The sequence below is a fragment of the Apteryx mantelli genome, chromosome 2 (genome assembly GCF_036417845.1).
Source record: "Apteryx mantelli isolate bAptMan1 chromosome 2, bAptMan1.hap1, whole genome shotgun sequence".
Taxonomy (NCBI): domain Eukaryota; kingdom Metazoa; phylum Chordata; class Aves; order Apterygiformes; family Apterygidae; genus Apteryx; species Apteryx mantelli.
In genome coordinates this window covers 40,285,397-40,312,372 of record NC_089979.1, presented here as the reverse complement: position 1 = coordinate 40,312,372, position 26,976 = coordinate 40,285,397, and the positions used below count along the sequence as shown (strand labels likewise).

Genomic DNA, 26,976 nt, shown 5'->3' with positions numbered 1-26,976 from the left:
TTTATTATCAAAGTGAGACATGCTTGAGGAGCCATAAGAATTAGAGGATGGAAAAAAAAATTTTTTTTTTAAAGTCAAGATTCTTAAATCTGTTCTTTCTGTTTACATACAGGTAGTAAAACAACAGGACAGTTGTGTTCTTTGTTGCTGAAAATCTTAAGATCACATTTGTTTTTACAAAAATGTGTTTTGATTCAAGCAAAAATTGTTTCAGAGAAGTCTGGATTTGCTTTTCAGGAGTTTGTAATAGGCAGTCACACTGGATGCTTACTGACTCTGCAAAAAGATGATTGTTTTGGAAATTACATTCTCTGTAACACTTGATTTTTATGGGAATTTAAGAGAAACTATGCTTGTACTTTCAAAGATTGTACAGAGAAGCTGTGCGCTTAATGTGCATTAGAAGTGCTGTTTAAGTGAAACAAAAATAACAAATAGAATTTCTTTCTGAGAGTTTCACTTCCTCCGTTTTTGTCACCTTTCCACTGATCTTTGCTCCTTCAGGAGTAACGAATACCACAGACTTCCTGAATTGATTCATTATTGCTGTCTTTTAATAGAGTTTATTGCTCTGAAGTAGTCTACTTGTAGCATGTGTCTGAGCTGTTATCAGATGCAAAATATCTTCTGCTCACTTTTTACTTTTTTAGTCTTTTTTCTTCCTGCTATGTTTTGGGTTTTTTGATCTTGAACAAAGCACAACTTTGCAGTTGTGTCTCAGGTAGATTAAAAAAGAAAAGCTGCAAAACAGATTTGCACTTTACCAAAGTAAAGGACAATAGCTCCTGCCTAATATGATAAGCTCATGTAGCCACTTGTTTCACTGACTCAAATTCTGTTTTTTGCAAGTGCACAGTTCTTGCTCTGATGTAGTGTTATTGAATTTTTCTGCAAAGCAGGATTCATTCTGACTGTATTATCTAACTGACTTTTTTGTGATGCGCAGCCTTTTTCTTTCTTTTATCCCAGCATTCTATTTTAGGATTATATAGACACTCTAACAGCTTCACTAAATTTTACCAAAACAGGCTTATATCTAAAGCATGATTATCTAGGGCATGATTGTTGTGGTTCTTTTTACGATTGTCTGTTTCAATTCAGAAATAGTTTTTTTTCCTGACTTTTCTATTACTCTAGGTATCATATATACTAATCTAAAATGAGATTACGTGGTTATTGATGGTGTGCTATTTAATACTTGTTTTTGCTCAAATGCCTAATGCCTGCTGCTAGACTCTTCAATCTTTTTTTATTGTATATATTCCTTGGATTAGAAAAAAATATTAAGATATTTTTTAAAGAATTGAAAAAAAAATTTGCCAGTCCTCATTTGGTGTCTGTCCTTAAATGTACAGGGAGATTGATTTTAAAAATAAGATCCATTAATAATATGGATTCTCCACTCATTGTCTTTAGCACCTGCTGTTCTAATAATCTTACAGTTTTTGTAATGTTATTCTTTGTTTTCACTTATAAAAATGTATGATTAGGTTTGTAAATATTTCATGTCAAGAGATTTTAATCAGTGCTAGATACAGAGATGTTTTACTGCAACATGTTCTTACTTGATTTAAATGTGTGAATCTTGCATGTCAACTTGAGTTGCGGACGTTGGGAGCGTTGTTTGAATGACCAGCAGATGCTTCACCATTGCAATGGGCAGCTTTGCAGATAGTCTGAGAGATACTGGGGAGAACATCTATTTAGATTCATCAAACCGAGATTATAATGTTATTGAAATTACAGGGCTTACTAGTAAGTTATTAAGTAATATTTTATTACTACAGGGCTCAGCTGTCCAAATACAGTTGAATAAAATGAGGTATGCATACAAGGTTTTAAATCTTATTTGTTTGGAAATTTGAATAAATACAAAGAAATTATTTCTTAATGTAAGTTATGTGGCACTGGTTGATAGCTCCCAATCATATTTTAAAATTAAAACTGTGCTAGGAATTAACATGATTGTACTTGGGCAAAATACTGCACTTTTAGTGCAAGTGATAAACTAATTGAAATGTCCTTTTAAACAAAGATGTTCTTTGCAAAGGTGTGGTTCTGTTGTAAAGAAAATTAACACACCTACGGGTGCCATACAAGCAACCTTTCAGGGTGTACAGTGTGAGTATAAAGGTCTCGATGGTGCTGTTGCATGGATCCAGAGTGCAGCACTTGGCATAAAATCATAATCTTTTGCTGGAACTGAAGAAAACTAGAAAATTCAGAGTCTTAACTCGGCTTGTTTCATTTGCCTAATGGATTGTGGAGTCTGTGAGAATCCTATACTGGATCTTGTGCACTATCTGGGAAGGTAGATAGGAACAAATTAACCTTTGCTTTCACTATCCTGACTGGAAACAGAGCTTTATAACTGCTATGAGTAAAACCACTAGAATAGGATATCTACATATGCATAAATATTTGAAAGCTAGATAGAGATGGCTAAGTACCTAAGAAGTATGATTAAAATTTTCTATGCCTACAGTGAAATGAAACACTTCTGATGTTTTCCACTTGTGGGTTAAGACATGACACTTTGTTTTGTGTGATTATGTGTTCATAATTATACATACAAAGAGATCTAGAATGCTTAGAAGATTTTAAGTAAAAAAATTTTTTTCTTTGAAATCATTTCTAATGCTGGCTATGACTATAGGGAAAGTAGACTGGTGGTCAGTGAGATGTGGAGGAGCTTTGGGTTTGTCTCTTAGACGCAGAGAGGAATAGAAGAGGGGATAAGTTTGACGGGCATCACTGCATTTTTATGTTGTATTCTTAAGCTCCAGACAACATTCTGTGCTCAGATTCATAACCCTCTCCTTTACACTGAAAGAAGAACAGCACTTGGGCCTGTCTTTCCTTGATCCTCCTCCTTTTCATGTGAGAGCAGAGCTTGCTCCTCTGTCCTTTCAATGATGAACATCAGGCAGGTGGCACAGTACTAAGATGCTTCTTATCTCTACCCTTTGGGTTGCTGTTTCCAAAACTGGACCAGAGGGCTGGGTCAGGGCAGAATACCCTCACAATGAAAGGAAGAATCATTATTTTTAAAGCACAATAATGTATAATTTTAAAGACCTGTTAAAACAATGTTAGGGTCTCTTCTAACTTATTACCAGTATGGAAAAAACTTAAGGAAAATGCATAACTTCAGAAGTTTTTCTCAAATAGAGCTGGTACCTATGGCAGTGCATGAAATAATCATAACTCCGACTCATATAAAAGACTTCTGACTCTGACCTCTGTAGAGGTAGAAATGGCCACAATAGTTTTATGTGTCCATGACTTAAATAAAATAAAATCAATAGCATAAATTTCACATGTAATCTCATAGATGCTTCCGTGATGATCAGCATGGTGTGGGGAGGGATATTTATGTTTGTTTGCAAGTAGATTGCCTAGAAATATCCATGGTGTTTTGCACTGAATTCTAAAACATGAAGAAATTTCTATTATTTTGATATGAACAATAGCTAGAATGGCCAAGTATCCTTGTATAAAAGGGAAGGTGATTTTGAAAAATTGTTGACTGTTGCATTTTGTACAACGTTTATTTAATCGAATCTGTAAGATAAAGCTCTTAAAGCAAAGTAGAAGGGGCAGGATTTCAGTGCAGTAGAAAGTATAAGTAACTACAGTTGATTGTAGCTATATGTATTTAAAAAAAAATCTACCTGCGCTAGTCAATGCAGGTATACTTTTTCATAATAATTTAGAATAAACTTGTGGATTCAGTAAATATTGAACTGAATGCCTTAATTGTCTTGTTCTTTGCTGCCTTGGTAAGCAATGGTGAAAGAAGCACTTCCTTGTAACACAGTGTACAACAAGGGTGGAGATGCCTGAATTCTGTAGTGTTGACCTTTTTTAAGTAGTTTACCACTTGTCTTGTGTTTTCAACCTGAGAAAAGAAGGAAAACTTCTCATATGACTAGTTGTTTTAATTAAGCAATCTGTACTTTCAAAAATACTTCCTTCAGATGCAACTAAAAGATAGGAGACAGAGAAGTAAATGTTTCATAGTATTAGTCTTCTAATGCATAAGTGCTTTAATGAAGGAGGCCACATTTGAGCTTTCAGAGTACTGTAACATTCATGTTCTTCCTTCTTGTGTTCATTCAAAAATCTTGGTTCACGCTGCTTCCTTTATCAGAATCTAATGAAAAAGTCAGAAGGTCTTTAGTAATAGTGTGGTCACTTTGAAAGCTTCGTTTGAAAGATCTGCCATCAGAACCTCTGATTTGAAGTTTACAAATAGGAGTTCTTCCAGGGAAAATTATAAAGCTGATACGGTTGTGACCTTTTTGGAAGAATAACACAGATGTAAAAATAAATCTAACCCCATACTTTTTTTGTTAGTCCTTTTCTTTTTTTTTTCTTTGTTAAATATAGTTTGACAAAACTTATACATAACCAGATTTAAATGTAATGACTATCTTCATGTGTCTTGAAAAGAGACTGTTATGCTTTTCCTATGACTCAGAGCTATGGCAAGAGGGGAGTGGCATAATACTTTTTAATTAGAAGTTTACCAGTAACATAATGCATGTCTACATTTACATGTGACCCTTAAAGTTTTAGTGTTTGAAATGGCCGAGTCTTGCGGTGTTGTTTGTTTTGCTTTTCTTTTTTTCATCTCTACTTGCAGATTTCTTTTGAAGTTACTGCAGTGAGCAGGTCAGCTAATGGGATACATGTATATATATTTGGTCTGTTTCTCAAGAAATCGTGGAACAAGTAAGAATCTTGTATTTAAGTCTGAAATAAAGCTTAGTAATTCTGGAACTTCTAAGTTACCTTTTAAATTGCCCATTTCCAAGTGCGCAAGAAAATAATTGCGCTCAGATATCTACAGCAAAGATGGAGGTAAAAATAAGATGTAGATTTCCAATTTCTTATTTCAAAACAGTGAATGCCAGTAAAAGATGAGACCAGATATTGCTCCTGTATTTCACAGGGATCTTTCATTTTGATTCTAGCTGTTTTTTTAGAACTTCACACTGCACAAGAATTTATTGTCCTAGGTTGTATCTAGTCTTCAGTGATTCACAATATTGGTTGCTTCACAGAAAGGTATATGAAACCTTATCATAGACATTGAAAATTTTATAGCAAATGATTGCTGCTGTCATCGGAAGGTGGTCTAAACGCAGGAAGATTGTGTTGTTCAGGATATGAGAAGGATGACTAGATGAGCAGTTGGATCAGTTTTAACGCCAAAAAAAGTTTTAGCAGTCAAAATAAACATCTATTTTGAGGTAAATATACTCACATGCCTGATTTTAGAATAGTCATTAATATGAGCCAGGATTTATTTCATTCCATGAGTCCATTCTGTATGGGGGCAGTCTTTCAAACTGAGATTGTTCACACACAGCTCTGCAGGGTTAGATTTATGGAGGTCTAGATGTCTGAGCATTTGCATATCTGTTCAATATTTGCTTTAGTCCAAATGGCACACGGTTTTATTTTGAATGTTAAATTGACATTGAAAAAACCCTAATCACATTATAATTAAAGTGAAAGCTATCCGACTGTCTTTGTCAGATAAGGCCATCATTTTTAATTTTGCCTTTAAAACCTAACCTGGGCTGTCAAGAAAACCTGTTTGCTTTCTTTGGCAAAAGGAGTGACGCCTTTTGATGCTCTGAAGCCATCCTCGCTATGGGATTGTCAAAGAGCTGTAGAAGTTCCTTTTCCAATTGCTCTGTATTGCGCCTGCTTAATAAATTGCATACTTCTGTTCATGGAGGACAGTAGAGGTATCTCTTTGCTTTTCTTGCTTTAAGTGTGACACTTGAATGCCCACAATGGGTGTAATAGTAGCTTGTAGCTAGCTTTAGAAAGCGTGAAAAGATGGATAATCATTGCTATGCATGTGTACTTACTCCTGAAAAATCTTTGAGGAAAAGTAAGAATGTTTGAAGGACTGTTTTACATGACAAAGTGTTAATTAAGTGGTTGGCTGTGTGAAAAGTGGACTTCTAGCTTTTCTTCCTGTTGCCAACTGATGCTGAAACAAGATTGAGAAACATAATGATGGTCTTGTTCTCCTGTGGCGACAGCCTACCCTTGCCAGAATAAATAAAAAGCATTAGTAAAACATTTTCTTTAGTCTTCAGTTGTGCGCAATTGAGTAAGTAGAACACATGACAGAAAACAACCGAGGCGTCTCAAGAAATAGTCTCAATAAGTAGGCGTCTATGTCAAAAACAAATGTATACATGCTTACATATAAATGTCACAAATCTTTAAAAAATGGTCAATTGAAATATCAGTGGTTTTAAAATGAAGGTACTGTCCTAACAGGCCAGGAATGAGAAAGGATAATTTGTGGAAGAGTCTAAATTTCACAGCATTAATTAAGTAGGAATGACTGTTTAATCTGTCTTACTTTACATAAAGCTTAATCATGATAGGTAAATAAACCAACTGCATTGACAAGTAACGTTGACTTGCGATGTATTGAGCAGTTCTTGATTTGTTACCAAGCGCTGCCCGGGAATTGGCTCAAGATGTAACTACTGGTGTGTAATAGCGAGCATTCTCATTAGTACGTGCTCAAGCATATGCTAAACCATGCTCAGATTCAGCTTTGTAGTAGTCATGAAAAAGATGCATTAAAACACTAAGGTTTTTTTATCTCGAAAAGAGAGTAATATAAAGCTGAAGAAGTTCTGAGGGGAGCAAAATGCTTAGAGCTAAAATGGTGATTCTTTGTCATGCATTTCATTAATGTTTAGAACAAGCCTATACCAGCTATCAATAAAGCTATAAAAAGCCTATGATTAAGTCAGTATGAACAAATAGCAAAGAAAAAGAGGCTACCGGAAGTAAACAGGGCCTTGAAAATGTGAGCCCTTTTTCCAAGTGGGAAGGAAAAAAAGAGCATGAACTGTAGAGAATGAACTGTAAATCCATAATAAGGTAGGCCAGAAGAGATTGTTAATAAAGCTATTGAAGGAGACCAAAATGCCTGTTGTTATATATGAAAGCTGAGGAATTTTCCTGTACTGGAACATTTCTTTACAAGGAATGAGTCTGTGGAGCTTTCGCGATTTGGAGTTTCAGTGGAAATTAGTATTAACCAGTTAGGAGTCCTAAAGGGTCTCTGATCTGAAATTCCTGAACTGCTTAATACACTATGTAATCTTAAAATTTCATTAGTACAAAGGAGTGGGAGGAACCAAATGTGTAAGTAGCTTTTTTTAAAAAGTGCCAAGGGAGTGGCAAGTCTGAACTGTAGTAAAGAATAACGTCAGTGGAGAATAGAACGGGTACATGTGCTGTACTGAGGAGGAATCAGCACGGGCTTTGCAGAGGGCAAGTTGCCCCAATACCAGTCCGTAAAGCAGAGTCAGTGAGTGTGTAGATAAGTGTATGCTAATCCAATTGTACAGAACACTTCAGTTTCCACTGACCTTGCCCAGGTTGCTTGCCAAAGGGTCTTAAAGATACTGAGCTGTCAAAGAGTAAACATTCTGTTTTCACAGCAGAATGGTGTTGGAGTTCTGGAGAGATTTGTGCTGTTTTGGGGTGAATTGTGAGGTGGCAAAGTTTGACAGAAGAACGTATTTAGAGGAATGAAAACAACCCGTTAAAACCTGTGGTTGTGTTATACTGACCTACCTGGTGATGAAATGGCCAAAGTTCAGGTTTGACAAATGCAAACTAATGCATATGGGCAGGAGGGGGGAAGTGGAGGAGGAAAATAGACCAAACTATGCACGCACAACCATGGGCTCTGCATGAGATTTTTATCCACCAGGAAAAAAAATTTGGAGTTGCTGTGAGTGATTCCATGAAAATATTGATTCCTCTGTCAAAAACAGGTGGGAAAACAATAGCAAAACAAGCTGTTACACCACTGCATAAAGATACGATGTATTCACATCTGAACTACCATGTGTGGTTCTGCTCTCTCCTGTCTCCCAAAGAGACAGCAGAATTAGAAAAGATGCATAGCAAGGCAACAAGGATGCTTGAAGGTAGTAATGTCTTCCCAGAGAGATTAAGTAAATCTACAATCTGCCTCTTGCTCTCTGGAGAGGAAAAAAAAAAAAATAGGATGATGGATGTGATGGAGGTCTGTAAGATGTCATAGTGGCATAGACATGGAGAAAATGATTACTTGTAATTTCTTATAATACAGATATGAATAGCTTCTAAAGACCTCAGCTAGTTTAAAGCAAAGAAAAAAATATTCTTTCACACAGCTTTTAATTACATTGATCCAGAAAGTTTAAATGGTTTAAAAGGCAATTAAGTGAAAATTTAGCAAGAGTTGTCTAACCTGAAGGTACAGTCTTTGTGCAGGAAGCACATAACCACAGATGCTGGTAGGAGGGGACTATTACAGATTATAAAAGCAGGGCAAGAATGCTGTATCTTCTTATGCATATGCTGTTGGCCACTCTTGGAAGCAAACTACAGGCTAGATATCAGGGGGTTAAGAGAAATTTGCTGCTGTTTTATCTTTGTGGCCCAGCCAGTTTGGTGGTTTTATGTTCAGTTTTTGGGCTTGCTCTCCCAGTTTCTCAAAGTTTACATGAGGTTTATGTTTGAAAAATTGGGATAGGGATGGTCTGTCTTTGTATCTTTGCACACTCACCTGCTTAAATATTTCATCAGACGTTGTCTGTCAGACTTAGTTGCCTTCATGCTGCTTGTTTGAAAATGTTTTTTGGTGTAGGTCTGCTACATCTGTAGTTTGTGATGAAATAGTTTTTGAGAGGGTATTCCAGAAGTTTTCAAATATTAATATTAAATTAAATTTGAATTCTTTTTTTTTTCAATTTTATGTATTAAAATGCATGTTTAACTATAAAGAGAAAACAACTTTCTTTTTAACTGAATAGACTCAAGCTACTGCATACAAATCCCTGTCTTATGGCATGCAGTTACAATGAAAATATTGCCTTTCTGTGAATGGCATCATGAATCGAACACATACTAATTCTGGAATTAAAATTTGAATGTAGATGTAAAAAGCTATGTTGTATATGAAATAGAGAAAGCAGAATGCTTAATGTAACACAAGGAGAGCTGAACTGGTGCAAAATATGCTACAGCTTAATTTTCTAATTTATAGTTTGTTGGGCCTTAAAATATTAGATTCATAAATAAGCCAAGTACATAGGTGAAAAGATTATTATTTTTGCTTTATATGCAAGTTTCTGTCTTAAAGCACTACTATACTTAAATAAATTGTTATATTTATACCTGTAATACTGTTGTTAAAATATGAGAGCATAGGTGCTGGGGAGAAGTTGATTGAGAAACTGACTTTGTGACTTAAGTTAGTGTTATCTGTAACTGGTTTTTCTTCTGTTACTAAGCTGTTAATTCTGTCATGGGAGCATAAACTCTTGAAATAGGATCGAGTTGAAGAATAAGCTGCCTAATGTTAGGTGCCTCCGTATGCCTTGGATCTCTCATATTCCCCTGACTATATTAACCAGCTCTCTGCTGGCTTTGCAGGGTGGTTCAGCACATCCTAATGGACATCTGCCGGCTGGTCTGCTACAGGCTTCTTAGCCGTTCGTTACATTGACAACCTTCACTTACAAGAGTTTAAACACATGGCATACATGGAAATGCCCAGATTGAAACATCTTAATCTCAGACTGAATCCTGTCCTTAATGCAATATTTCATGTTTCCAGATATAGATTGTACTGATGTTTGGAATGCTTTTCCAGTTGTCAATGCAAAAATTAAAAATGTTAGTATCAACTAAATCTTTAGAGGTACTCAGGTAGTTAAGATAATTGTTTAAGCCTTTTATTAATCTCACTATTGGATTGCAAGTGAATATTGAAGAGAAGTCCTTGGTCACAGATGTCTTTTGAAACTATATGTGTGTATACAGTATAATGATGGAGAAGTCCAGATGGAAAAGGACCTCTGGAGATCACCTGTTGAAAGCAGGGCCTTAGATTAGGTTATTCAGGTGTGCCGAGGTCAAGCTGAGAATATTCCCAGTGAGGGAGGATCTGCAGCTTCTCCAGGCAGCCTACTCAATGTTTAGTTGTTACAAAAGGTGGTAAATAGGCAGCAGCATATCAGAATGTGCAGAAGCTTCTCTCTTACAGGGACGTATGCGGTAGAAGAATCCAGTAATTATATTGCAGAGGGGTGGGGTAATTTCTTACTGTCAGGTCTTTGTTCTGTGGAGTCGGGCTGCTTATGTTTGCCTACTCTGAACTTAAAGGTCAGGCTGAAAGATGATCTGCAGAGAAGCTTGGTGTGTCCTTTCAGATGAGTTACAAATCTGCAGGATTTTGTTCTGTGTGTATTTAATTCCAGATGAGCTTTTTCAGACAGATGGAAATGATTCAATTGAAAATGCTTTCCCCATTTCAAATGAAATTTTGCTTCTGCATAGTCTCTTATCTTCGTATTTTGGCAGAAACTCATGCTTTTCCAAGCAGAGTGTGAGGGACGTGCTTGAGTTTCTGATCTTAAAATGAGGGGAAACTGGCCTAATCTATTTAAAAAAAAGGGGGGGGGGACCTTGACTTCACTTGAATAAGCACAATAAATATTAGCACCAGTTTCCTTTCTTTGTAAGAAGCTATACTGCACTTCATCTTTCCTATCTGATAGAATTTTCAGCAATAATATTGCACATAGCTGGTTGTCTGATTTGCCTGTACTTATGAGTTTTGATTTTAGCTTTTCAAAATAAAAAAGAAGACTCTGCATTGTGTTTTGCTAGCTAGGAATGCCATTGATATAAAGTTTATCAGAATGCCTGAAGGGGGATAGAGGAAGAGGCCAGAAGTCTATCTGTCTTCCGATTACAGCTTCATTGATGACCTCTGATCTGATTCAAACTACCAGTTAAAGATTTGTAGTGTACCCCATGTTCTGCCGAGTTAAAATTCCCTGAGTTGTAAATTAGATCTAGACAGCAAAAATAACATACTGTCTATGGAGACACCCTGTGTGTGTGTGTGTATGAATATAAACACAGTCTATTTCAGAGAGATATATAGTCTGCAGTTGACTGTTTTCTTTCTACTAAGAACAAGAAAATAGCTATATCATAGTCAGTCTCAAGGGGGGAAATGTAAAGACCTAGATCCAGGCTCGTTTCTTAAAAGATGCATCAGAAGCACTCAGGCTGCCTTTGACTTTTCTAAACTTAAGAGGGCAATGCACGAAGCTACTGTGGCAGATTAAGAGTTATTGATGATTCATCTTCTCCAGAACTAGGCAAGCATTTCACAGTCTTAAACCACAGAGGCACTGGTTTCCCTGTGGCTTGGAGGAAGCGTAAACTCACCGTGCTCAGTGACTGTCTGCAGTCCTGCCCTTATATGCTGTGTGAGCGAGAGTCCTGCTGACTGAGGCAAAGACCCAGTCTTTGAATGAAGTGCTGAGAAGACTGATAGGAGGAGTGGATGTATTGAGTCATTTCTCTCTCTCCTGATTTCTCTATTTTCCCCTTGATGAATATGTTGAGAAACTAGTACATCCCATCAGTTGAATCAGGTAAATAATACAGGTGTTTTTTCTTTTAGCTTGCACAGGCGATTCTAGAGAAACCAAGAAGAGTTACATAGTACTTTAAAACAATGTTAGTTTCTGTGACCTCCTCAAGGTTTACCTGTGTATTTTCTTCTACTGTTACATTTTGATGCAGCTTCTTAAATTTGTAACCAAGTCAATGAGTGCATTCTTAAATCTCTCTGGTACAGTTACAGGTACTTTCAAGAACTTCATGCACGTAGCGTGCTTTATAACGTTGCATTGTGTGGCATAGTGGGTGTAAATATAAAGCCTATCTTAAGTCTCACTTTTATAAAGACTTAATTTTACTAATTATAATTCCTATTTTATAGAATTTGTAATTGGTAATTAGTTTTTTACCTTGTTATAGGTTAGTTAGATGGCAGCTATGATTCTTGGTAAGAATATTTAAAAAGTCAAAACAATTCTTGAGGCAGAAGAGCTGCTTTTTTTTGTCTCTAAAGACTTCTGCAATGCTTTTCTGTCCAGCATGTTGGTATTTTTGTGAAAGAGGTGGTATCAGCCTTCTTGTGTACTGATCTGAAACTATTATACGTAGTGGGCAAAATTACTACTGCTGTAAATTACAGTTATTCAGATCTCAATAATTGTAGTATATCATATGATCAGACTCTTCTAGGGGTCTGCCTTAATTTGGTTGTTTCTCTCTAGTGTTTTGTTCTCCCAGATTCTTTGAGGGAAGTAATTTATTTCTTTATTAGTGTACACTTTCATGTTTCCATTCTGAGCTTCATTTTCTGTTCTTTCTATGATTCCAGTCTGTTAGAATTAACACCCCATCTTTCCCCAGCAGTAGAAGTAGTCCTGGCTAAAGCATTTGTTTTCTTCCCCCTCCTACCCTCAGCCACATGATAAAACCAGATGAAGGAATGGATCCATATTAAAAAAAAGAAAAAAAGAAAACAAGTAACTCTTTAAAGCTTTTAACTTTTTTTTTAATCCGGTGTCATTTTTAAACTGTAAAAGTCTCTTTGTGCACACCTGCAGTAAACTCGCAGACAATTATACTGGCATGATATAGTAAGGAGATAGGTGACTTTAAGTAGCAAAAAGGCTTATGCTGTTTAACATATTGAACAACACTGTAAGTTTTCCTTGCTGAGTAGTGTTTCCTTGTGCAGAGAAGTGTTTGATTCATCTGTCTGCCTTTGATAAATAAGCTGTTTATTTCTTGCAAGCAGCCAAAATCTCCCCCCCCCCCCCCCCCCCCGGCCCCAAAATACAAATCAATAAAGGTATCTGAGCAGACTTAGCTCAGTTTATGCTGTTCTTGAAGTGCAGTGCTGCATGTTTCTTTTCTTTGGATAGTTGTTGACATGTTTATATGCTGGGGTACTAGCTTCTGGAAGTAGGACTTATTCAACTCCTAAGAATTTTAACCTAAGAAATGGGAAAGAAGCTAAATTGTCAATACACATTATTGTGAATATAAGGAGGAAGATACAGTGGCAGACCTTTTTTTTCCCCCTTCTTCTTCTCCTCTCCTCCCCCCTTACCTGATAAAGAAACATCATTGTCCTTGCTATCCTTGCTTCACTACAAAAAATACTAATGCTGATGAAACAGAGTGGGTGAACTGTGTATGGTTATGCGGTATGCTTGTTGCAGTGCACCTGGGGGCTGCCACTGTAGTGGACAATCCTCTTCTAGCCCTTCCTTCCTTCCTGAAACGTGTGATGTGATATAAAGGAGTGTGGCAACTGGAGATCCTGCAGCTGTACAGTAACCTGAATTAGCTCACTGATCCAATAAAAAATTAAAATTAGCTTGGTAATTTTAGTTCACTTGGTGTCTTGTCAGTGATTGTGTAAGGAGGAATGCACAAATAAGCATCAAGAGGGAATGTGACATTGGAGGAACCATCTTATTTTGGTGGTGAGTTGGGTTGGATAAAGTGTATTGGGGAAAATGTGCTTCTAGGCAAGATGCTTTCTATAATCTGGCTAGGTATCTGTGGTTGGTAAGAAGCCAAATTGCTTGTATACTAATGCATCTTGTCAGCAACTTTTCCTGCTAGTTCTGAACATGAATCCAATATTGGGTGGGGGTGGGAAAAGATATGACAAAAGTCTGAAGCAAGGTATTTGAAGGGTATGCACTGCTTGACAAAGTAAAGATACGTGGCTATCCTATTGTTTTAACTATTTAAAGATGCAGAGAGGTCTATTTTTATTCTTTGATTTTGATTTAAGAATTTCTTTGAGGAGCGAAGCCACAAGTTTGGATATTGCTGGGAGTTTGCTGTAGATGTAAGAATTGGTAGAGCCTTGTGTAATATTGGAGGGAAATAGAGGGATTTACTGCTGCAGAAAACTTAATTTTTCAGCCACACACACACGAGTATAAATGCTACTAATAACGCATGAGATACTGTTATCTTTGTCTATATGTGACCTACATGGGTGTCCCCCTTCCTCTCCTTCCCAAGTAGTCAATGAACCAACTTGATAGTATTCTAGACTTGGCTTAGCAGAAAGATTATTATAGAAAATCTAGTCATAGAACACCTTTGGACTGAGTGATTCTGAATTAATTTTAAGCAAAAAGAGGCAGGTAGAGTATTTTTTTCTTTTGAGTAGATTTGCCAATGATTCTTTATTTGAAAATGCCATGCCTAACGAGCCAAAAGAGCTAGGTAGTGAGATTGGTTGAACTGAGACAGGTTGTGCATTCAAATTCCTGAAATTACATCAGAGATGCATATTCCCAAATGATACTGCATCTTGAGCAAGGGAGGGGAGAAGCTGTAGTCGTGTCTGTATGAATGCCTGTCTAAAAAGGAAATTAAGAATAAGTGAGAATATTACTTCACAGATGAAAGCCCAGTAAGGACTGTCAGACAGAGTTATTGTGTCCTGAATTGCGGATATAAAAGTAGACAAATATTTTAATAGGATTTGCTGCAAACCTTTAACAGAGTAGAAGATACGGTATGGGAAATAACAACATACGATGTTCCTTTCTTATATTCAGCTCTCCTTAGAGGATTAATGTCATCCCAGTTAGAGTACCTCATCTGTACAAGTTTTTCATACTCTGCTTTTGTTTTTTTATTTGTGTGTATGTGCATGTATGTACACATAGTAGAAATTCCTCTCACGCTTCAAAGTGTATCACTCCCTATTTTTCTAAGCTATTGAGATATTACTTCAGTTGATTACTGTGTGTGCTTCAGTGGGTTAGGATTTTCAGGGTTTTGTTGAGCAGAACAAGGAGGATCTACAGAGAATTTCATTAAGCAGAGTCAGGCTTGAATTATAAGTGGTATTTGACTGGAACGCCTCTTTTTCTGTAGTGTAATTCATCTGTGCTTTCTTAGTTATTTTTTCAGTACCTGTAAAAATAAAGTTGGAGCAGCATAATACACTGTAATATGAAGCAGATAGAAGTGTTCAAATATACCTAAGTGTATGTTTTGTGTGTCTGTATGAGGTATCTTGCCAATATGTAAATTGGGGCCTCTTCAGAGTGCTCCATGAAGACCACAGCAGGGACTTTCTTAAATCTGCACAGGGGCACAGAGCCTTACTCTTTTCTGTCCATGTGCCGTAACTGCGTGAGCTGTGATCTTGGAGATTTGGGGCAACAAAGTGGAAAGAATGGTTAACGGACTCCAGCAAATAACAGCGGCCAGACGGAAGTGTAGATGCGTAAATGAAATATAACTGAGTGGGTGGTTGGTCTATGTTAAGGAAGTCTGAGGGGGAAAAAAATACTCGTGGCACTCTACCATGGGGAGAGTGGGGAGAATGTACGTAGGTGCTGAGTCTATATTTCTTCCAATCCTGTTTCTCATTAAGTTAGCTTTCTGGATTTAAACAAAAACAACCACCACACCCCCAAAGACCCGATGCTGCCATTGGCCTCTTCTGCCTGCCACAAATGGGATTTTTTGCCTATCTCCTAGTCTGTGGTCCAGTAAGATCTGGAGGAGGGAGGGGGCATCTCTGTGAACCCTACAAGGTACAGAGATGATTAGAGAAACTGTTCATAAGGCTTACAGAAAGACATATTCCGATGATATGCATCTTTGGAATTCCATTTAACGAAAAATTTCAGGAAGTGTTCACACTTCAGAGGAAGTGGTTTTTTTCTTCAGACTACCTAATATGCTTGTCCAGATAATTTCAGTAGTGTCTTCTTGTAATAAATTTGCATACATTATTACCAGTTTTAGGCAAGTCAACCTGATTTGATAATCTAGGAGAATAATATTATTGTACTAAACTATTTAATTGTTTTTATTGTAATTTGGGATTGCAGTGGGACTTTTTTATATAAATCTTTCATCTTTTTTGTCTTTGTTTGCTATTTACATACACTGAAATGGATTAACATCGAAAATAGATGTATTAAAAGTTACTGAAAGTTAATTATACCACTACAATTAGAAAAGGGAGAGGAAAAATACCATGATCTGGATTTGCTAATTGCTACTGTCCTTACATCTTCAGCAAAAGAAAACGTAGTGAAGCTTGAGTAGTTCAGAGGTAGTGTGTGAGGCAGAGGCTCCATGAGAGCAAGAAGAGTGGCCAGCTGGAAGCCTAGAGAAGACTTCTGTGCAGCATGTGTGCTTAAGACAGTTTATCTCAGCAAATCCCCAGCTGTGTGGAAGCCCCATAAGGAGTTTAAATGTTAGGAACAGTGTTTAGATAACAGTAAGGGCCAAATTCATAGCATATATCTTTACATAAACTCTCTCTGTTTGTTTTATCTCAGACCTACTGACTTGGCAGAAGTTGCCCACAGAAGATGCCAAGTGGGAGCTTGTGGTCAGGGGACATCAAGTCTTTTGATCATCATTGTCCAATGATGCAAGGGAGCTTGGGTTGAAAATGGCTGCGTGTTTCTCCTATTCCATCGTTTGGACCATTTAAACTTCGTTATTTTAGGTTTTTCCTGAAGTCTGTAATGGATTTCAGGTGTTAATACTTTATTTTAGCTGAATAGGGAGGAGACTTCTTGTGATAATTGTGCTTGGAGCTAATGGAAAGCAGAAATCAAAAAAGAAACATGTTTTGGGTATTTATTTAGAAAAATATTCTAATGACTGCTTTTGGGGAAAAGTATTTAGCATGATCTGCTTGTAATTTTAGCTCTTTGAGGGAGAGACTGTTTGGGGGAAAGTTTTTTGTTTCCATGATGCATATATGGCTTTACTGCTGAGAGGCCAAGCTTGGTAAAATCTCTTAATAACTATCACCATGTAGGCAATAATCTTATTATATAGTTGAGAATATAGTTCATTGAAGTTGTGTTCAAATAAATATTGAACTTTCTAGTTTTTATTATTTACAGTCCATTGATCTTACAGCTTTAGTGTACTGTGGCTCACTCATATGCTTTAAAGTTTTCAATTGGCAAGAACCTTTACACTGCTGGGTCATTAAGAACTTGCATATACCCCGATATGGAAAAGGACAGTTTCAGTGTTGCTAATGATGAAAGATTTATTTTTCTCTCTTGGTTACCACAGCATTTTGTCTGATATTAGAGGCGATCGCTAGGATACCTGGATGAAAGGAAGCAAGCCAAGTCAATTCAAGCAAGCACTTTAAAATGTGTTGTTGCCAGTATGAGTTTTGCTTCATTTATTTTTTGAATTCTTCTTCACTGCTTGTGACTTGGATCTCATTCACCTGCTTTAACTTTAAACGATTTAATGCGAATTGCTTTCTCCTCAAAATAGTTTTTTGTGGTATAAATAATGTGCATTCACAACATTGACTTGCTTCCTTGGAGTATTGTGTTCTTTTTTGCTTTGGCCAGTTCTACCTTCTGATTGCTTAGGATGGCTGCGGTTCTTTAAAGTGCCACTGCTTACTGTCTTGCATTTGTTACATAAATAATAGCTTTTTTTAAGCTATAGTGCATGTATTTTTTTCAGTTGTGTTGGGGTTATGACTAGGAGTAATATGCACATATTATTGGTATTAAAAAGAGTTGGAAAATCCAATTTTTTCAATAATAAGTAGCAGAATAGCTTCTTCCACTTCTCCCCCAATGAGCAGAGAAACAGGCATGTGAATTTTGGATATAATTTTATGAGCTAGTTTTTTTTACAGTGAAAATGCAGTATGTGTTCTGTTCCAATACACTTATCTTTCAGTTACATAAAATAAACTTTGATTCTGCTGTTGACTCTGAATATTAGTCTTTAGATGCACGAATCCTTGTAGAATTGAGACCTATGCATGTGCTTCTTTGACAAGCATTGTCAGTTGTTTGAAGTAGTGTTGTGGAATTATAATGTGCTATTTTCTGAATACAATTCTGATGAGAAAATTTAAAAAAAATATAATCTGAGAAATGTACTAAATGTTTTTATGGGTCTTTTTTATTTTTTTCCCCTGGCGGCATACTGTGTAATAAACAAGTATTTTTCCATTTTATGGTAAATACTTTGCTCTTTTCCCATTAGCAAGTTTCATAAGAATTCTTTTACCTGTAACCTAATGTACAATTTGATATGGTTTCTATGTTACTCTCCTTAAAGCTGGTATCATCAAACTTATGTGTATACCTTTGCTGAAGATAACTGAGTACAGAATAATGGAATTGTTAAAAAATAAGTTATCCTTGACTCCTGCCGAAGTATAATTTGACTGTTAGTGCCTTCCATGGTATTGAATAAAAGATGCAGCATATTTAGGTATGCAGAAGGAACTGCTACTTTAAGATAAGCTGAAGGAGAGGGGCTATTTCAGATGTAGGAGAATGTTGACAGAGGAACCAAGGGAATAATCAGGGCATAAGCAAATTTCATATGGGAATTAGAGATGATCTTCTACCCTTCAGCGTAGTCAAGGTTTAAATCATCCCCTGAATAGGATTACTGGGGCAAACAATGAATTAGAACTAACTTGGGGTTTGGTCAGCATGTAGAGCAGTTGAGAGGATACTGCCTACAGCAGGGGAACCACCTGCCTGACCTACTTGGCCCATTTTGACCTTGGTTCTTAGGTGTTACTAGTTGTCATTATAGAAACAGTTGTTAAATTTGTAGTTGCAAATGAGATTATCTGGTAAGAAGGTGCTGGGCAGGGGGAATGGCAAAGCCTAGAAACCCTGCAAAAGTTGGAGAGGTGAGAATGGACTTAGGGATACTTGTAGAAAAAAGTTCTTAGACCTTTTCAGACAGTGAAGACCTTTTTGAAACAGTGATGGTCTGTACAAGTGTATGTGAAGATGAAATGGAAAATGAGATTGAACCTAATTTACATTACTCATTTTACCAGCTTTGTGAAACATCTGATGCATTATTTTGCAGTCTCCTGCAATGACATACATCTCTTCAATCAACTCTATCTTTTGCTGTGTGCAAAAGCCTCATTTTCATAAATTCTGTGATAGAGCTCCATAAAGGAGTCATCTTCTAGAGCTGTGTGTGAAGGCAAGAATTTAGAAGGAAGAATTTATTTTGTTATTTCTGCTGCACTTTATTTAGGAATATTATATGTACCTCAATTAATTCTGTTTTAGGACACATCATCCTTTCTGTGTCTTAGAATAATCTGAGCTGTCTTCCACAGTAATTCTGTGTGTACATCAGAGATAATATGGAGGCACTCTGGAAGCTGTAGTCCTTTTCTATAGTCGTCTGTCCCTGTTCCAGCATCTTGTACCTTCTCTTTCTTCTCTTCAAAATCAATGACGATATTGAGCTAATGAGCTTTCCAGGCAGGTCATTTATCTGATGGGAGAATTGTCGTTATCCTGTCTTTTTTATGATATGTTTTTCTGCTGGTAACACTTCTCAGATTTCTTTTTTTCCTACTGGATATAGTGGTAAAATGACCATGAAAATGTGCTGCGTGTTAACTTGAATTTTAGAGTTAGGGGGGAAGTGGAAGCAGTCAGACAGGAAGAAGATCAGTTTTTTCTTTATTCTCAAGGATAAAATTAAATTGCAAGTCTACTGTCCACCTCATTCATAGTAGTGGTATATCATGTGTTTATCTGCCATTTTAAATATGTTAGTTTCTCAAAATAAGTGATGTTCGACACTTTAAGGACCTTTCTTTTAATTTAACAAAGATTATAAAATCTGTACTTTCACAATAATGGGTGATGCAATGCTGCTTGAAACAGTAACAACATTTAATTAGATTGACACTTGAAAAACTTCTTTCCTTGTAATTGTAGAATGCTTCCTTCAATTACAAAAATTTCCATTTTCCGGTATGAATTGTTGTGGCCTATTCTGAAGACTATCTCTCGTAGTATTTTAGGAAGAACAGTGATAATTTGTCAGAATATCAGCAGTGCAACAAAGGCCCTAAGTAGTTCAAAGTGGATTTTTTTTTTAAATTTTTCTCTATATTTGCAAGTTCTATTTTAGTTTACAAAACAGGGAATAAATTCAGAGATAATTTGCTGCAGCACCAAAATGACAGCTTCCTAGTTCTGTTTGCTGTGTTCTTTGGGAATAAAATGAGCTAGTGCAAAGTAGAACCACTATTTTTGATCTTTATCTTCCTCAAAGTTACTTTATTTTTGTCCGTTTGCTTTTCTTAGTGCTTTGCAGCTGGAGAAACTTGCTTAAGTAGATAGTTTGAGCACTGTTTTGGAACTTGTAAAGCTCAACCGCCAGGGTGGCTGAACGCTGGCCTGCTGTCACGCCTGCTGCTTTAAGTGCTGCTGCAGGAATATTTGCAATCAGGACATGCGCTATCTTTTATTGTAAAAATCAAGTCTAGCTGAAGAACTAGCTTGCTTTTACTTGCTTAAGCAATTTTCACGTTAATTCAATAGTCATAACCATTTCTAATCTGAACAGTGAAAAAGCTCCACTGGAAAGTGCCCCTTCCCCAAAGGGGAACATTGGCCCGACGGGTTTGGCGCTGCAGCAGCCTGGCGCGCACGGAGAAGGGCAGTCAGGATTGCATGGGAACTGGAGCTTTGAACTTGAAAGCTTTTAGCAGGGAGTGAAGACCGCTTGTCCACTTGTGGCTAGCAAGTAGTTTGGTTTATACTCTTTAAATGGGTCAATTTTTCTTTTTCCTTTTTCTTCTTGTTACTTTCTTTTCTCTGCTGCTGCTCCTCAGAAAAGGAAAAAGTTTCTCACCCTTTGTTTTCTGGGGAAGATCATAGAGGCTTTTGAGCACATTTAAGAAGGAGCATTCTGCTGGCATTTAATATGTGGAAGAACCGTGAGAAACTCCAATAGTAGCCTTCTTTTCTTTTCTTTTTTTCCCGCAAGTGTCAATCTAATTAAATGTTACTACCATTTCAAGCTTCAGCGTTTATACCCATAAAATTGTCCATATATTAAACGTTGATCTTTATTTATAGAAAAGCTCTGAATTGCTTTTTGCTCAAGATTTGCTTTTCTTTTTCCCCCCGGTGGCCAAAGTATAGAATAACTTGTAGATACAGAAAAATTTGTGTCGTCAATAAAGAAGAGTGTTGATTCCTGTACCTAAGCGATCTTAAGTTCAAATTGTTAAACTGTTGTTTGCTTCAAGTTGTTGAATTTCAGTTGCAATTGTATCAGATTTCAATCTGTATTACAAGCAGCTGACATTGATTTCCACCACCACCCTTAAGAGAAGGAGAGAAGAGCTGATATCTTATGAAAAATCATTGCTCTGTTTTGCTGATATTTTTTCTAATTGTCCCTGTTTCAAGGTACAATTCTGAACAAAATAGTAGAGGTTGAAACAGTGTCTTCAGGCTTAGATGTTGCCATGTAGAAGTCTAGTCTCTTATGAGAGTTGGTGTGTTGTCTGAGTGTGTTTGAAAAAGGGGGGGGAGGGAGCTAATGTTTTGTGTGCTTTAGTTTCTGAAGGAAGAGTAAAGCATTTCTTATATAGTACTTTCAATGAAGGCAGGTGCATCATTTTCTGTAGGGAAAAAAAAAGTGTTGTTTTTTTTTCTCTGAAATCTTGGATTGTTTCTGTGTTCAGTTTGTTTTATCCAGAATTGAAATATCACCTTTTTTTCAAGTTAAATACCATTTTATAAAATGAGTTCAAAATTTTGGATAGTAATCCAAATATAAAATAGTAAAAATGTTTATTAGCCTGACTTTACAGTTGAATTTTTATAAATTTTAAGTGGCTTCTAAATGTGTGTGTTGTTTTAAACAAAAACTTAATATGGAAAAAGCAAAGTTTTAAAAGAGTGGTAGTGTTAGTCTTTCTATTCACCCAGACTAATACAGATTTAGTAAAGACATTTCTGCTTTTGTGTTGGGTGTCTGTCCCACGCCTTTTTCATGACGCTCGTATTTCCTGACGTTTCACAGGCAAAATATATTAGATTTCATTGTTGTCATTATTTGGATTACTATCTGAGCAGAGCTTTAGGATTCCCTTCATTTCTCTATTTTACTACATTTCATTCTGTGTTTGAAATAATTCAGCATTGGGCAAGAATCAGCTCAGTTTTAGTTGGAAAGAAGCCATACTGCAGGGTATTTGTTGGTTGGTGGTGCTGTTTGTAGGACAGGCTTCAGAGCGCCTTAGGGAGGAAAGTTACTGGATGTGAATGTTAAGGTAGGAGGTAAAATAATAAAAGCTACAAGGACGCTGGAAGGGAGGAAGAGAATTTCTGCTCCTTTCTGTTGGGGAAAAAATCTGTCCTGAAGTGAGCAAGTGGACTAGAGATCAAGTACGATACCCTGGCAGGAAGGCCTGCTTTCCAAGCAGGACTTTGCTGGACTTTGCTGTCTACAGGAATCCTATCTTGTTCGGTTGGTTTGGTTTTTGTCTTTTGTTTTAACTCTTGTTACTTATTGAGAAGATCTGGAGCGCCAGATTGTTTTCATGTTTTGTTTAGTCCCGGATGTGCCACATTTGAACCGATTCTGGACTACACCTCTCTCGGATAAAACTAACCACTGGGTCTTGTCAGGGAGAAGCAGAAGGAGTAGCAGTCACCTCAGAAATAACCTTTCCAGTCTGGCTTGGCATGCACTCTTTATGTTCGCTTTTCCCTACGTTAAGCAAGTCTATTCCTATATATATTTGATACCCTCAAGTCAATAGGGCTGCTGAATATTACTAGTGATCAGTGGTAAAATACCAAATTTAGGAGGCCATCTGATGTCAAGTGAACCAGTAGAGCTCTGTAAAATGGTAAATGAGGGAGGGATAGGACACGTACAGAGTGTGCTTTTGCTGTATGGCAGCTTAGTTAGAAATATCAGTTTCTTTTTTCAGAGTCAATCAGTACCACTTATTCAAAGGTTATACACAAAAATCTAGGTAATATATTGGTTTCAGCTGATTGTGCTTTTAAAAGGTGGTTGTAACGCAATTTTGTCTTTTCCTGTTAATGGAAGGAAAAGACTTTGCCTGCATGTGCGTAGTGAAGGTTTTTTATTTTAATATCTTTTGTGTGTTTGACTGGTATTTGACATTAAATGGTTCTCCTGAGATGATTTTTTTTAAGAATATATGCTCTTTTTTTTTTCTTGATCCTGTACATTTTTATTTAAGAATGTAATTTTACAGTATAGAGAAGTAAGTCCATGAAAACCGGTATTTCCTATGATTTCTGTGCTAGTTAACAAGAGGTTACAAAGACACTTGTGAAATTGAAGAGGTTTCTTAAAATTAGTTGAGTAATCTTAAAAATACTTTAAAATATATTATAAAATGTGACTTAGAATGTCTTGCCAACAGCATTAAACTATCAGTCTTTTTGGTTTTTTTTAACATGGTATGAAATAGAGGTGCTATCTTTTTTTTTGCCCTTAGTCATTATTTTAGTCTCTAACAGTGTTTTAAAAAAAAAGAAAAAGAAAAATCTTAAAGCCATGAAGGCTGTGTGTAAGAAGCAGTAATGGTGCTCATCTGTAAAATCTACATTTAACAAGTGGCATATTCTTTAGGGATAGCTGAATAGTTCTAACAATATTTGGGTTTTCCTCATTTCTATAAACGTGAGCCTTGAAAGGAGGGAGTGAATGACAGAAAATTTATTCTTTCCTTTCGACATCATGGCAAAAATATTTAGGGATGTGTTATTTGGTTGGCATGACTGGATGCAAATTTAAGCGTCAAGTTTTGAATATAAATTCTAATAAAATTTTGATACAATTTGCAACCAATACAAGTGAAGAGTAGAAACACTTATGAACCTGCTTATAAACATGTGCTTGCTGTTTTAAACTAACCCTGGTTTCAAATAATGTTTGCCTAAATAGTTTCACTTTAGATCTGTTATGTTATTTTAATTATATATTTGTGATTATGATGCTGTTTGCATAACTATGCCTTTGTTTCATTTTACAGAGGAAATAAAGGCTGAAACAGAAAAGCAAAGGTATGTAATAGTTCATCACATTGAGCAATAGTGCTTTGACTGCTTAAATGTTTACTGAGCTTCTTATGAATTGTGAGTTATGGGCTCACTCAAAGAGTTCTCAGTCTATTTTGTAAGATTGGAGGTATCCAGGAGCGTGCGAAGATGTGCTAATTACGGTGCAAGGCACAGGAACTGGGAGTCAGGACAGAAGAGCTTGGAGGATGTGGGCTGAACTTGCCCAGCCAAGGTGGGCAGGAGCAGGGATCGAGGTTGGATGAGGATTTTGTAGGTAGCAGAGAAAAGGAAGTATGGATGAGGAGCCTGAGATGAGAAGGATTTTGAAAGGGACTTGGAGACTGTGCTGAGGGGGGAAGATCTGGAATACAAATAAAAGCCTCAAACTCTGAGGGAGCAGGGGACTGAGGCTGCAGGGAGGGAGTGGGAATGAGTGGAGAAGACGAGTAATTTGAAAAGATAAGTGTGTGGGAAGGATCTTGTTAGGGAATAGGTATGGAAGGTTCTTTGATTCTGGAGATGATTCCTCTAGAATTGAGACTAGAAGCCAAGATTGACGTTCAGCAGTCTTCACTGTCAACAAGTAAATTTTTAAGTATGGATAAGCTGTGGAATCCATTATTAGTATTTAATTGCATGTTCCACCGGATCTCCATCCTCATTCAGTGCATGTTACTAACCATGAGTCAGGGTTGTGTTGTGATGGCTGTTTACACCACTTGCTGAAAGAATTGGATCAGCAAGCAAAACTGATGATGAAAGTGTTTTTATGGCTTAAAGAGTAGACTGCTGCCTGGGGACCTGTGTTCCACCCTGTAACAGGATTCCTGTTTTAGGCAAAGCATTAAGCCACAGTTGTCAAAATTGACTGCTGATGGTTTGTGCCTTCTCTTCCAGGCTTCTGAGTTGAGATCTACAAGCTTTGATTTGTGTAGTAGCAGTAGTTGCTTCCTTTCAGATGTAAAGGACTATTTAATATCAAATATGCTTGAACAATTTAGGCTAATGGCTTTTCAAATTGGGCATGTGAAAATTATTGGATGCATCTCATTGAATTTCTGTGCTTCAGTTCCCATCAGCAAAATAAAGACAAAGCCATCATAGTTCATAGTAAGGCTGTAAAAATAAATTTAGTGTATATGCACTGTTCAGGTAATATTGCAACGAGCACCGCATACAGTCTTAGATGGAAAGTAATAATTTGTCTTTGTAAGTTTTTCTTAGTGTAAGTAAAGCAAAGTTCACATTTTGAAGAATGAGAAGAAAAAAATGCTGAATGTTAAATATTCAGTAATTGATATTCATTCTTGACACTGAATATGGAAAAGTGATAGCTGATCCTGTAGTTTGATATCATTCTAAAACTAATGTGGGAACTGAATTATAATAATATGCACAATGATGATTCAGCCATTTCTGAACTTTTGGGTGCTTGACTTCTGTCCTGGTAAATAAGTTGTGTTTTTTGTGTAGAATGGCTATAACTCTTACCTGTGTATATACATGTTCTAAATAAATTTTGATTTCTTTTCTTCAGTGGTGTCTTTATTCTGACAGTAGATTTTCAGTGGTCTTTTGCTGCTATGAAGGTATTGCTGGACCTGGTAACTCTGAATGGGTTTAGCCTATTCTTACTGTAGAGCCAAACTGTTCTTTGTAGATGCAGTAGAAAATACTCTTTTTCTGGGCCTTAGAATAGAGAAACCTTCTAGTTTATCAGATTATTTTCAGCTTCTTATTTCTATAAGTGAAATTCATATATTCTAACAAAATATTAGGGACTTTAAATGATGATTGTTTAAATTTTTCCAGTCCCCATTCTAGGAAATTGGTCTCACAGCTAGGCCGGAGTTCATTGAAAAAATAAAGCATTTCTACCTGCTGAAAGTTTTGCATGGAAAAACTGCTAGAAGTAATTTATTACTACTATTATTATTATTATTATTTTACTGGGGTTTTTTGTTTGTTTGTTTGGTTTTTTGTTTTTTTTTTTTTACCAAGAGCAGTGTTTGACAGCAGGAGGGAGGGATATGGAATAGAAAAGGACAAGATAACTGTTTCCCTGTGGATGCTGCCAAAATCCTTTTAAAAACTCACTGTTTGATATATACATCAGCCTCTTTCTGTGGCTGGTACGTAAATATCAGCCTAGTTCATAATCCTCATGCTTGGTGGATACCATGGTGGAAGAAAGCTTTGTGAGCTACAGTTTCTCACAGTCAGCTGGAAAAAGCATCTAAAGTTCTTTCTTGGCTGACATGAAGAAGCAAAGACCTTTTGGGATTAATTCAGATGTTTGCTTCGTCAGACTTCTTCCTGGAAAATCCCTTCTCTCCCCTTCTTCTCCTCCACCCTGGCATGAGCAAGGTGATGAGCCTACTGAATTATCTTTATTACTTTTATTATTTTGGGGATTTTTTTCTAGCCTTCAATTAAGAAAAGCTTCAGGCTTCTGCATTAACTTACTGTGAAACAGATCCTTCATTTTTTGAGGCTCATCTTGCCCTGTTCCTTATTTCTAGAAAATTCTGGTTTTATTTCTGGAGTGCTCTTTTAACCTGATTTTAATGATGCCAGATGGGCATAATCACTAGATGAACAACAATCTGTTACAGGACATGAGCAAGAGATACCAGCCTTCCACTCCTCAGAGGAAAGCTTTTACAGCAGTTTCAGAGAGGTTTAAGAATATGGAGAGACATTGCACTCTGTATGGAACCTATTTGATTTGGGTGTTTGTCCAAAAGAGCTGTGTTTCCAGCAAAACGATAAAGAGCAGTAAGTAATGTTCCATATCTGCCTGAAAAACAGACCTTTGCTTTTCTTCAGGAAAAAAAAAAATAGGCACAAATTCTTAAAACTTCAGAAGTTATTTAGTAGAAAAGTAGAATCTTAACACTAATCAGTCAATGTTAAGACATGGAATTTAGGAACCTTTCTAAACAAGGTTAACTCCTTAACAAGGAGGGCTGTTTGAATATGGTACCAAGCATCTTTTTTCAAGGACGATCCAGTCTGTTCCATGGAAAGCTCAAGTATTGATCTTTCATCACATTGGCTAGTTTGAGGTTTTCTCAAATTTTGTACAGTTACAGTCATCTCAGATACTTTGCCCAAGTGGGGTATATTGGTAACCACTGGTCTCTAAAATTCTGTGGTGCTGTCTGAA

General features: G+C 36.6%; 1 protein-coding gene across 3 annotated transcripts in view; it reads left to right on the top strand.

Moving 5' to 3' along the window:
* ARFGEF1 (ADP ribosylation factor guanine nucleotide exchange factor 1) overlaps positions 1-26,976 on the top strand; it is a 97,850-nt gene that overhangs the window by 8,871 nt on the left and 62,003 nt on the right. For all 3 annotated transcript variants that reach the window (XM_067290531.1, XM_067290533.1, XM_067290534.1), the window contains exon 2: positions 23,780-23,810. In XM_067290531.1, the coding sequence (XP_067146632.1) occupies positions 23,780-23,810 (31 nt within the window). The remainder of the gene's footprint in view (positions 1-23,779; positions 23,811-26,976) is intronic.